Source organism: Pezoporus occidentalis, unplaced genomic scaffold (genome assembly GCF_034315485.1).
Source record: "Pezoporus occidentalis ecotype Australia unplaced genomic scaffold, CSIRO_AGI_Poc_V1 ctg145, whole genome shotgun sequence".
Classification (NCBI taxonomy): Eukaryota; Metazoa; Chordata; class Aves; order Psittaciformes; family Psittacidae; genus Pezoporus; species Pezoporus occidentalis.
In genome coordinates, this window is record NW_026913263.1 from 1,929,038 (window position 1) to 1,941,863 (window position 12,826).

A 12,826-nucleotide genomic window follows, 5' to 3' on the forward strand; every position below is an offset into this window, starting at 1 on the left:
TGAAATATATGCATACATTATATGCAGCATCCTCTTTGAAACTTGCATTCCTTGCTGCTCCCAGGTTAGAATCCTATTGACCTTTTGGAGGACTGAAATAAGAGCCTAAAGAATTATTTTTCAAGATGTCTGTGGAAGGAGCTGGTGGGTGACACAACCTTTGGCAGAAGAAAACCCATATGTTAAACCCATGCATAAACCCCATCCTTAGTGAAAGGGTTTGCTATACTCCATTGTCTTTGGTCTGTCTTTATGATCTATAAGGAATTGGTTATCTTGCAGCTGTAAGAGAAAACAAATCTGCGTTAGGCCAGATCAGGCAGAGGTGAGGCTGCCCCAGCCCCCTGCTCCAGGTCTGACCAGAGCTCAGCATGAGTCCCCAGTAGGGAAAAAGGGTTTTCTTGCTCAGAAAGAGTTAAGAATGGAATTTCCTAGGATAGTACCTGGGAGTAGCAGGGCAGGGGGTATGAGGAGCTTTCAGTCCGATACCCAAACAGTTTGTGTTGTAAACTGTATCAAGATTGAAATAGTCAAATTCATCTATTTCTTTGGCTTTGTATAGTTGGCACTGATTTTAATACTGGATTTGGGGGGGGGGGTTAATAGTACCAACCTTTTTGTGAAGGGATTATCTGACTAAAACGTCTGCCCTGCTTTCCTTTTGCAATTCACTTTGCCCACAGAAGTCTTATTTGTCATCCGTAAAATAAATATGCTTTGTCAGAGAATACATTTGTCCTGTTACTAATTCACTTGATTTATTAGTGATATTACAGATTGCCCCTGTATTGCAAGAATACTTTCCAATTTGACTTTTGGACTGTAGTGAGCAAAAGAAATGGGTTTTTCTAATACCTGCTTTCCTATTGGAAATTAGGTTTTCTGGATGGGCAGTCATAAAAGCTAAGGCCAGTGAAACGGTGTCGGTAATAGATGTTTTCAAGTGAGCTATATTGGCAGTCAGATGATGGATCTCTAGGAACTTGAAGGTGACAGAAGGGAGCCAGTTTCTTTGAAAGTTCTCCTTGGAGCTGAGAAAGTGAAATGCTGTTGCGTAAGATCTCGTTTATTGAAGAATGTACAATTTCAGCAAACTGATTTGCTTTCACTTTTTGGTTTTGGGAGCTCCCGATTGTCTTCAATTATTTGCTTTCTTTTTTTCTTCTTAGTAAAACGCTTCCGAGAACCAAAGCATGAACGACGTCCCTGGAGGATATGGTATGTTTGTGCGTGCTTTATTCTTACTTTTGTTGTTTCTTGCATGTGTTAGAAATTGAAGGAAATGGTTTTTTTTTGCGTATGATGATTGAAGAAGAGAAAAGCGATGACAAGAAATCGGGGACTAACCGTGAGGAACAAAAACAAAATGCATGAGTCTCTTCTGCGTGTTTCTCTGCTAGTTCTTTCTTACTAAGCACTTCCAGGAATCTCTACAGAGATGTGCATTTAGGCATAAACCTTCAAGTTGTGCTTCTTCTGAAGGTGGAAACTTGGAGTTGCCCGGAGATGCATCTGAACATGTACAAACTTCCATAAGCTTACAAGAAGCTCTCAGCTGGGCTTAAACAAAATTCCATGTTCTGTAGCTATCCTGCTATACATAATATAGAAAACAGTGCAATGAAAGATATAAATATATAAGCTATGAGAGAAGCAAGGTCTAAAAAGTAGATTTGTTTTTATTACTTCTTAAAGGTTGTTGGATTGTAGCAATGCCAACACAGCCTGTACTAATTTTGAGACTGGGGTGAATGTTAAGCAGTCATTCCAGTTGTTGAAGAGTTCAGTGGTTTAAATTCATCTCGTACAATGCTGTTTTTTTCAAAACTAACCCTGACCTTTATTTTATTGAAAAAATAAATACAAAGTTTTGTGTACTGTCAGCCTGAAATTCTGATAAGTGGGGTGATAACCCTTAATTTTTAAGCAATAAGTCTTCTTGTGGGACTTGCTTATTGTTATTTATAGTGTGGTATACTGATTAGATAAGGAACTCACTGGCTTCCTGCCTTATCAACACTCTGCTTTCTGTGTCATGCAATGAATGTAAGAGAATGAAGTTTAAGTTAAGGAGGGGAGATGAATTCAGGCATAAAATGTTTGTATCTGTTGGGGCGTTTGGATCTTTGTTTAGACCAGGAAACAACAGACAGAAGGGGTGTTGGTCTGTTATAAAGAACACACTTGTGCCTACAGAATACTTTTTACACAATCCCTTTATTTAACATCTAATGAGACATCCAATGAAACATCCACTGGGAGTTTTGGTTTTGTGCAAAGGGTGATGATAAAGGGTTGGAGTCAATACTGAATCAGTGCTTAAGTGCTTTTTTCTGTTTTTCCCTGTAAATAGCAAACTATTTTCAAGGTTGTAATTCTTTTGTAGTGTGGTCTAAGCTGTTGTACTACAGATAAAAATCGGTGAGACCACTTCATGCTGTTGGCTGAAAGATGTTAGCTTTTTAGCAAGGTACTCTAGTTAAACGACCCATTATTAGTCAGCTATTAAACTGCTCACCAGCAAGCACATGATGAGGATGTTGGTTTTGTCCCTGCCATAAACTTGCTAAAAATGCATAAAGGGACTGAAGTATCTCATGAGACTGGGATCCTCATTGTTTACACAAGGTTATTAAAGACTTAGCTAGGTTTAGTGAGGATTAGCTCTTGAATAATACATATGATACCAAGAGGATATCTCTGGACTTGAAATTTACAATGGTAAGGTTTCAAGTTTATGATTTGGTTTATTGTTTGCAATGTTCAAGGAAAAAAAGGGGGCAGAATTTAAAGTGGAACATTGTTAAACAAGCTAAATTCCGGGGCACTTCATCATTCTGGTGGTCTCATTTGAGGAAAACAAATGAATAATTGAGATGGAATTTTAATTAACATAAATTTGCAGTGTCTGGCTGTCATGTAAACGTTTTTGTCTGTCTTAAAAACTGTTTTGACTCTGTACAGGTTTTTAGATACTTCCAAGCAAGCCATAGGGATGTTATTCATCCACTTCGCAAATGTCTATTTATCAGACCTTACAGAAGAAGACCCCTGTTCACTGTAAGTGTTTAAATTCGGAATATTGGTCTTTATGGAAGCTCTGCAGTTGTGTTTGGTGGTGTACCTGGGCCATAATGCAAGACAGGGCTGAGCAACCTATTTTCATGGTAGAAATCACTTTCAAAAACCTGTACCTTAACCTGAGTTAATCAAGGATCAGAGTTCTGCTCTTTTTAGTTCACAGCTGGCAGGACCTGAGAGAGGTTTTTTTTGGGGGGGGCTGTCTATAGATATTTTAGACCAAGAGTAAACTCTTACTGCTTCCCCCCCTCCAGTTAATGAATGAGAATTTAGGATGCAGGCTGTAACATGAGTCTGCTGGAGGAGGTGCTAGGGACCAAAGGAAATGAATATGAAGTTGTGTCCGCTGACCTCCAGCTGTTCAATGCAGCAAGACTTTAATAGAAAGTCAGGTTGCTTTCAGGGATCCTTAGCAAAAATCATTCATGCTTGTATTTTCTTCTAAACCCTACAGTAGCTACTGCAGTATTATTTCATTAGGTTAAAACAGGAAATATTGCTCTGCACCCAGGCAGTTAGTGCACAAATTAATCTTGCAATGTCACGCTTGGAGCAGTGTGACTAAGTAGATAAGCATTTCACTGTAGTATATTAAACCTGAAGATTTTATGACTAGGACCCTGCCAGGCTCTTTACAGGAGCTCCTGAAGCAAATGGTAATTGTTTGGGTTTGTTCTTTGTAGGGCTTATGCTGAAAGAAGCTTACACGTTCCTGGTAATAGAAGCTGTGAAATTACTTTAAAAAGCCTGATAATGTGCCCTTTAAAAGCAATCCAGATCCTTCAATGGCATCTGCTCACTGTTGTCCTTTCCTAAACAAAGAAGCTACACAGCCCAAGGAAATGCTTGTGTTGCTTCACAAGCCTGTTTTATTTCTCTTATTCTTCCTCAGTTTCTTCTGCGTTCTTATACGCTATAAATCACCAAGTAAAACACTGCTTTTCTCTTCCCTCCATAAACCATTGTGGTGGGGAAAATGCCTTTATTTTAACACAATAATGGTAAAGCTTAAATTATAATTGAGAGTTACAGTAATATCAGGCATCATTGTAGGATTTTCCCTTGCTTACCCTGATAGGTTTAAAAACTGGCAGGTGCAAGTTGCTTTCATTCTGGTTTTATATATTGAAATATATATTTGAGGAAGCTTACCCCAGCTCGCCTAAAAGTGTCAGCGTTTAAAGGTAGAGCTCAAGTATTTTAAAATTGACAATAGCTGTGCTGTGTGCTGAGTTTTCAAAATGAAAGGCTTCCTAACGTGTTCCATTCTACACGTTTTAGTGCGCTCTACATAGCTTTATTTTCAGATGCCACTTCTTGTAAGTGTAACATGATACAGACCAAGAGGATGAGGCAGAGAGCTGTTCTTCACTGTTCTCAGGGTAACAATATAATTTCTTGGACAAGGGTCCAAGGTCCTCCTTGTTAGCAGAAAAAATAGGATGTAGTATTAACCAAAGCCACTTGGGAAAATTATATTCTAAGTGCCAAGTGGGTCAAAATTAGTGAGTAAAAGCCATGTTTCTGTCTGTGACTTTAAATAGTAATAATGTTGCTGAGGAAATTCAAACATGGGTAGTTTTATGTTCTTTCCTGGTTTGTAGTTTGTGGGCTGTTTTCAGAGCAAACCCAGAAAATGTACATTTGGAAAGCATCATGGTTCAAAGCTTGGAAAGCACCTACAATTGAAAGTTGCCATTTGTGTTTGGAAATGCAGTGCTGTAGTTCAGGCAGGTGTGGGATAATAGCAAAGCTGATAAAACATCTGTTGAAACACCTGGGTGGTTGGTTGAAGGATTTTAAGCAGAGCAAGCAAACGGCACCCTCCTTGTGTAGTGCAGGGCAGTGGGCTGGTTGTGCACGGCACACGGGGAAGGTTGTATGAACCCAGCCTTTTACTCACTGAACTCAGCCAAATGCATTTATCTGATAGTGGCAGCAGCTTTTGTTATCAGTGCCAGTGCCCCGGTGACACCTGAGCAGGGTTAATGCGGTGCATGACAGAATGAGCATGTTACCTACGTGTCCCGAGCCTGATGTGCTTGGGAATATCGGGCGTACTTGGCCTGCTCTGTAATTTGATGTGAAATAGGTGCTGGCACTGGCACATCTCTTCTCCCTGCTCCTCATGGCTGCCTTACTGCTGTAGACTTAGAGCAGCCCCTTGTGGCCTTAGAATGACTTGTGTTCTTGTGAATGCTGCCGTTCCTCTGCCAGACCCTAAACTTTGGGTTTAATGTTTGTCCAATACGAAGTTCATTACAACTCCAATTAGACACACAGCTATTAGAAAATAACTATTTTTATTTTATTTTATTTTTTGAAAGTTTATGGGTAAGTCTTGGCCGAATAAGGGCATGAGCGCTTCATTTGTATTCTTGAGCTGCTCTTGAATGGGATTTTGGGGGTCAGAGCAACTGCTCCTTTACTGATCTGAACGCACATACTCTTTCTTTGCTTTCCATTTTCTCCTAGTTTTGTCCGCAGGGATTTGCTCCACAGCTAGCAAAAGCCCACAGTTCTCTGATTTGCTATTTTTATCTGTGCAGATAAGTTCCTATAGCTCTAGAGTTTACCTTAACTATTTGGAATTACCAAACAAGAATCTCAGTAGCAGGGATTTACTGTGTGTCTTATGGTTGGCTCTTTCTCCCCTGCTGTTTCATTCAGTACATTTGGTGATAGCAAATAAAAACCAGATTCACTTACAAAATGCTCTGAATTTCAGGTGAACCATTTAATGAACTTAAGAATTAATTTGAAACTCGTAGTGATCTCCAGTTGCTTGAAGCAGAAGTAAGATTCCTTTTCCTCTTCTTCCTTTAATTTTGCTCAGAGGCAGGCTTTCCATGCAGAGTGACCTGAGCAACAGTGAAATGGAAATCTGGATTTAATTTAAAGGAGTAAAATTAATATTGGCATTTATATAGAGTACGTAGGTGCACGCATGAAAATAGAGGCTGGAGCTTAACATTGACAGGAACAAAATATTGAGACTCTTCTAAGCCTGTTTAAATTTTAGGCTAATAATGTCACTATGGACGCTGGAAAATTATTACTTTCGATATTCTGGCTTCTCAACATATGTACAGATCTTCTAGCCATCACGGTGTTAAAATACCCTAAACCTTGAATAAAATGGACCCTGCTCCTTGTTTTCTTTTGCATTTTTCCTTTCAGGTACCTTATCAACTTCTTGTTAGATGCCACATTAGGGATGCTGTTAATCTACATTGGTATACGTGCAGTCAGCAGCATTGTGGAGTGGCAGCAGTGGGAGTCCCTTCGCTTTGGTGAATATGGTAAATGTTTCTGTTCTTGCACTGAAATGACTTTCAGGATGGAATCTCAGAATATTTCAGCTAATGGTTAACTCATCTTAAAATCGTTAAACAGTGATTATAATGGTCACCTTAACATTTGACTTCTCATAAGGGTTCTTTTAAATTCTATATCTCGGCATGCATCTTCTGCGTTAGAAAGCTCAGCAACTCTCTAAGCATTTAGCAAGTTCACACCAACTGCTTGAACATCCTTTTTATTTTCTGGGAGTGGTGAACAAATTGCGATAGCGGCTGATGTCGTGGAAAAAATAACAGCCTGATACATTTACTCTGAAGCACTTTTAAATAAATGATAGGTGGAAGGTCATTTCCTATTAAAGCCTTCACTGAACCGCATGCCATTGTCTGATGATATGGGCTAAGAGCTCTGCCAGCCCTCTTTAAAATGAACAGCCACGTACCTTCAGTGAAGAGAATGGCAAGATGACCTGTGCTTGTCTTAAAGTAGTGATCACTCAAGCTCCTGCATGCAGGGTTTGTATCATTGATGAAAAATGCATGTCTTTCCAGCAGGCTAGGGAATAGGCTAGTGAAATCACTTTCACATGAAGCTGTGGGGTTTATCTTCCATTATGTTAGCCATGGAAGTCCACTGATGTGCACAGGTTGTGGATTTGCTGGTGCAAATGAGTATCATACACATCAACATTTAATTCTGTTCAACCTGGTATTTTCAGATTGCTTAGTCTGGCTGGTGGGGAATGGAAGTTCTGTATAGATGCTAAAAATTACATTTGAAGCTCCTTGAGATAGGAATGGGTGGAGAGATTGCCTCATAAGACAGCAGTTATGGCTCTTCATCAGAGAGAAGCAAATAAAAATTCCCTATGGTTTGGGGGGAAAAAAAAGATAAGTAAAAGCTTTCATAGCAATTCAATAGTTATCGTTGGTAGGCTTTCAGGATCTGTAGGTTTCTTCAGTTTTAATGATCCTAAGTGGCTGACAGAATTAAGAACAAGTAAGTAAAGGCCTTGCCAAGATGAACTATTTCAAGAGCTTGGGAAGTTTACAACTGAATAGCATTAACTGCTATTTGCTTTAATGCCAGAGGTTTAAAATAGTGGTGATGACAAGCATCTATCTTAGGAGAAATAACTGTTTACACCATTAGGGCTTTTTTTCTTCTTTTTTCTTAGATTTATGTAGATTTAATGTGTATCTTTTAGGGTAACATTTGTGGCCATTCAAGCTGTTTAAATCAGCAGTGTCACAACTCTGTTTATCTGCTTTTTATTGCCACATGCCACAGTCCAGTATATACACTCTTTTCTTTGGCCTGGTGAACATCTGACTCTTCATGGAACTGATTCAGAGAGCAGAACCATCAGAAACTTCACCATATGTAGAAGAGTAAATAGTTCCCCCAGATCAGTCTCCAGACTTGGGTCTCTAAGGGTTTAAATAAGCAGCAATGCCCAGGGAAGGGAAAAGGGCAAGGAGAGGGCTGAGACACTGTTGTGATATCCCTTCTGACAGAGCTTTGAGACTGTTGCCCAAAGTCCTATTTTCTGATAGCTGGTTGGATTGAAGCCATTTAAAGACAGATTATAGCCCATATAAAACTGGCTTTCCACTCAGAGTAAAGAAACTTGGTGTATCTATTAAAATTATACATAGGTGTTTGTAATCACATCAAATACCAGATTTTATTTCTTCCTAAGAAATAGCATTCTGTTTTTTTTTTTCTGTAGTCTGTTCTCATTTCCATGTCCTTCTAACAAGAAGAAGTCTGTGTGGATGGGAAGATGTGGGGAGTGTATTCATTCTGTCTCTGACTTCAAAAATGAACCTGATTTTATTTTAATTAGCTGTGAGGCATCTGTGAATGGAGCAACTCAGCCCTTAAAATCAACAAGGGGACCTTGTTACTTGTGTTCTGTGGTGGAGGTGGGCTGCAACTGCTCTGTTATTATCATTCTGAATCAGAAGATCTTGTTTATCAAGCCAGGCACAGCTACAGGTTGGGCAGAGAAGAGATTCAGAGCAGCTCTGCAGAGAAGGACTTGGGGGTGTTGGTTGATGAGAAAATGAACATGAGCCGGCTTCAGTGTGCGCTCGCAGCCCAGAAAACAACCGTATCCTGGGCTGCATCAAAAGGAGCGTGACCAGCAGGGCGAAGGAGGTGATCCTGCCCCTCTGCTCTTGTGAGACCTCACCTGGAGCATTGTGTGCAGTTCTGGTGTCCTCAACATAAAAAGGACATGGAACTGTTGGAACAAGTCCAGAGAAGGGCCACGAGGATGATCAGGGGCTGGAGCACCTCCTGTATGGAGACAGGGTGAGAAAGTTGGGGCTGTTCAGCCTGGAGAAGAGAAGGCTGCGTGGAGACCTCAGAGCAGCCTTCAAGACTATTCTTAGGGACTGTAGTGGTAGGACAAGGGGTAACGGGTTCAAACTGAAACAGGGGAAGTTTAGATTGGATCTAAGGAGGAAATTCTTTCCTGTTGGGTGGTGAGGCACTGGAATGGGTTGCCCAGGGAGGTTGTGAATGCTCCATCCCTGGCAGTGTTCAAGGCCAGGTTGGACAGAGCCTTGGGTGAGATGGTTTAGTGTGAGGTGTCCCTGCCCATGGCAGGGGGTTGGAACTGGATGATCTTAAGGTCCTTTCCAACCCTAACTATTCTGTGATTCGAAGTATTTCTGTGTGTGTGTGTGTGTAAGCTATGTATGAAACTGTCTGAGTCCTCTTTACTTAGTTGTTCTTTCCAATATCAGATCATTTTATTAGTGACTCTTTTCTGTATCTTCATTAATGTGCTGTCCCAGCCTTAGCGTGTTGGTGTTTTAGTCAAGCCATCATAAAGACTATTAAAAACCATATTGTAAATCTGATTTCTGTTAATCATGTGGGAGAGCCTTCTGGTATAAAGACAAATAGCAGATGGAAAGTTATTGGAAATGGCTGTGAGGTTAGTAGGGTTAGACTGTGTTAGAAATCTGCCTGAAAGGACAAGTTGCATTGGATTGTTTGCTGCCCTGTTAAATACTGCTGTTGCTTCTGATGTAACAACCTTCATGTCACCAGTTTATTTAAAATTTTTCCCTTTGGCCCCAAGAAAACTTATTTTTCATAAGATTATTTAAAATAATGAAGTAGGGTAGAAGAGGGAGCTAAAGTTTAGTCCTGTGGGGTCACAAGTGTATTTAGACTTAGTATTTTGAAATGAAATACGGATGTTTAGCATGCATGGGTGGTGAAGGCTCTGCTTGTTGAGAGGTATCGGGAAGTTGTGGTGGTTTGTCTGAAGTGGTAAAGTCAAGTCCTCAGCTTGGAGATCAGAGTGAGTTCAGTTTGTTTGCAAGCAGGGGCAAACAGCAGTCCCATGTGTCCCCCACACCCCTAACAAGTTTCTTCTTGTGATTGGGCCATGTTTATGTTTCTAGAGCCTAAATAATCATTTGTCTCAAGTTAATTCTCACTGTGAGCTCATTTCCCTTCTTAGCTCTATTACTTGATCCCTGGTGATTCACTACTTGAAGCTGTCACAAAAATAGCAGTGTCCTGCTGGCTTTAAAAGCCTCTTCTTTATATGGAGGACAGTTTTTCAACATAAATGCCTCAAGGAAAGAATAGATACCAGATACCAGCATTCATAAATGGCTGCTGTTTGTACAGCAAAACAGCGCTGCATGCTCATTTCTGAACAAAGTAGCATGGCACTCCCTCCAGGGCTTTTTTATGTCAGCGTTTTAAAGTATTAGAGTTGTCTTCATATTTCCAGTTTTGTGATTTCAGATTCCTTACATCAGCAGCTGGATTTTTAATAGAAGTGCAAAATCAGTTAATATGTTTGAGTATGTAAAGAACAGTTATGATCTGTAGCAAGAAGAATGTTCCCTGCGTTCTCCTTCCCTTCTTGTCTTAGGCTGCTTTAGCTGCTGTGAGTAGAAAACAGGTGACCAAATCCCTCTTGGGGACAACGAGCTCTATTGGCAGCGAAATCGTGCTGTGGTCTCTTTCCTTGTCCTTGCTTCTCAGATGGCAAAGCTTAGAAATTGCCTTTGATGCATCTCTTCCCTCCTAGCTCTTTGTGACTTGCAGAGCTGTATGGGGTAGATGGGACTTACTTTAAAACTTCTGTAATTTATTTTGGAGTAGTTCTGTGATTTGGCATTTTCTTGAGAAAACTTCTCGGGATTTGAGCAACAGAGAGAAGTTCCAGGACAGAAGAATCACAGGTATTTTGTTCAAGAGCTGTCTGTAAACATGAACTTGCAAAGTGGCTGATGCAGGTAGCTTATGCTACTACAGACTAGTTTTTCTCTGCCCAGCAGTTGCCACTGAAGATTCAGCGTTTTTTGGTTTCAGTCTTTATGCACTTTTTCTTGCAGTAAGATTTCTTCTGACTTGCTGTTTTATTCTAGACATGTAGTTCATACGTGACTGGTATAAAATCAGAATTTGAGAGACTGTCAGACTTTAGAAAGTGGAGCTTTATGGTTTCAACAGGAGCATTGTCATTTGAATCTTTGAATGTACAAATGTCGCAGATATTCTTGGGAGCACCTCCTTGGTGATGTTATTAACTTCCACTTTTCCCCTTGAATTGCATAGTTTATAAAATGGTAAAAAAAAAAGCTTGGTTGGAAATTTTCTCCAGAGATCATCTGATCCAGCCTCCTGCTTGAAGCAGGGTTAACTTCAAAGCTGCAGCAGGTTGTTCAGGGTGGCTCCAGTCCAGCTTTTAATTTATCCATGGTTTAATATTTAAGAACCCTTTTGAGTAACCTACTCCAGTGCTTAACCATTGCCACTGTGAAAGGTTTTTTGCTTTCTGTCAGCGTTGTACATGCACCCATCCAATCCATATCTCCTCAACTTACCTACGGGGTGCTTTCGGGACGTTGTCAAAAGATTTGGTAAATTCAAAGTAAAGAACACCCCTGTGTCCCTGCTTGTAGTTAGAGCTGAGAGATCATTTTGTAGAAGCAGTAGGGCACACAAAACCCTTAGGTAGAATGTAACATATGCAATGTCTAATTTCAGTCGTACACCAAGGAAAACAGACAACCCTCCCCACAAAACCACCACTGAACAAAACGTTCACTGGCGATAGCGCACAACACTCTTAATACAGAGTTTCACAATTCCTGGACGTTCAGAAATCTCATGTGACAGAGTTGGAATAGGTGCAAATTGCTATAGCTGTCTGTGCTTTTATAAATGAAATACAGGTTGGAAAAGAGCTTAGAATAAACCGGTAAAGTTTCAGTGGTAGATCTGTAGCTAAAGGTAGTTAATAAAGCTAGAGAATGCTAATAAAAATGTGGAGTATGGAAATTAATTGCTAAGCTGTAATTCTCAAATCTGATTCAGGCCTTGTGTCTTCAGCAGAATCACAGTTGCTCAACTTAGATACTGATGGTTCCCTTCTTCAATTTTCTAACTTTTTTTTTAAACAGAAGCTATAAACTCTGGTGTATAACAGCAAAACTTGAGCATTTAAACCATTTCCCTCTTGGGCCGTTGAGTGTTGATCGCTGGCTCTTACTGTAAAACTTGTTTAGAAAGTTCTCTTTGGTTTGGACCCCAGTCTGATTCATGTTTTTCTTCATAGCATTTAAGCAGCAAACAGTAAGTCTCAAGACTATTACCAGGTATTAATACTGAAAGCCTTTCAGAAATATTTCAGAAAAGGAAGTAGCAACTCTCCACTCTGCATTACAAATACATAAAAGCATCTGAATTTTATTTAATTGTTCATCCCCAGACCATGAGTTTTAAGCTGGCTTTGAAGATGTGGAAGCTATTGTGAAGAACAAAGAGCTAACACCTCCCTCCAAAGCTTCCTTTTGGTTTCCAGTGAAGTGCTGCTTTAACCTCACCTGTGAAGCTTGCTGGGCTTATCAGTCCTCTTTTATCCCTTTATTTTTTTGTCCTTTCCTCTCTCATTGCTTTCATAGTAGTCTACATAAGTTTTCATGTTCAAATATTTGTTGTTCTGTCCTGACAGATAACTTAATAGACTCAGGTTTTCACTCTGCCACAATGAGTGCTGTAGAGTTTCAGACCCTTTCAGATTGAAACTAAAATGTGATCATCTTAATTTTTTTGTTCAGTTAAATTCTTCATAGCATCTCTTGCATCTGTTGCTTCAGTTATGATTGGTTAGTTATGGTAACCAACTTTGTAGAGAGAAAAAAATACGTTTAAGGTAGCACTGGGAGAGCAGCAGAAATCTTCACCTTTCTGCTTAGACTAAAGGGATATATGTTTTTCTTCAGCTATGTTTCCCTATTAAGAAACTTAATGCTTCATGGTAGAGGGTCAAGAATAACAATTTGATGAGAAACAAAAGTAACACAGCCATGTCTGTCTTGCTTCCATCAGCATTATGTAAAACAATGAGCGTATAACCAGGTACTGCTGAACTGGATGAAGTCCTGTTACATTCAGGTTC

General features: G+C 39.9%; 1 protein-coding gene across 3 annotated transcripts in view; it reads left to right on the forward strand.

Annotated features, from left to right (window-relative positions):
- Window positions 1-12,826, forward strand: part of STIMATE (STIM activating enhancer) — a 36,658-nt gene that overhangs the window by 16,793 nt on the left and 7,039 nt on the right. For all 3 annotated transcript variants that reach the window (XM_062610241.1, XM_062610240.1, XM_062610243.1), the window contains exons 2-4: window positions 1,170-1,218; window positions 2,965-3,060; window positions 6,262-6,383. In XM_062610241.1, coding sequence (XP_062466225.1) covers window positions 1,170-1,218; window positions 2,965-3,060; window positions 6,262-6,383 — 267 coding nt within the window. The remainder of the gene's footprint in view (window positions 1-1,169; window positions 1,219-2,964; window positions 3,061-6,261; window positions 6,384-12,826) is intronic.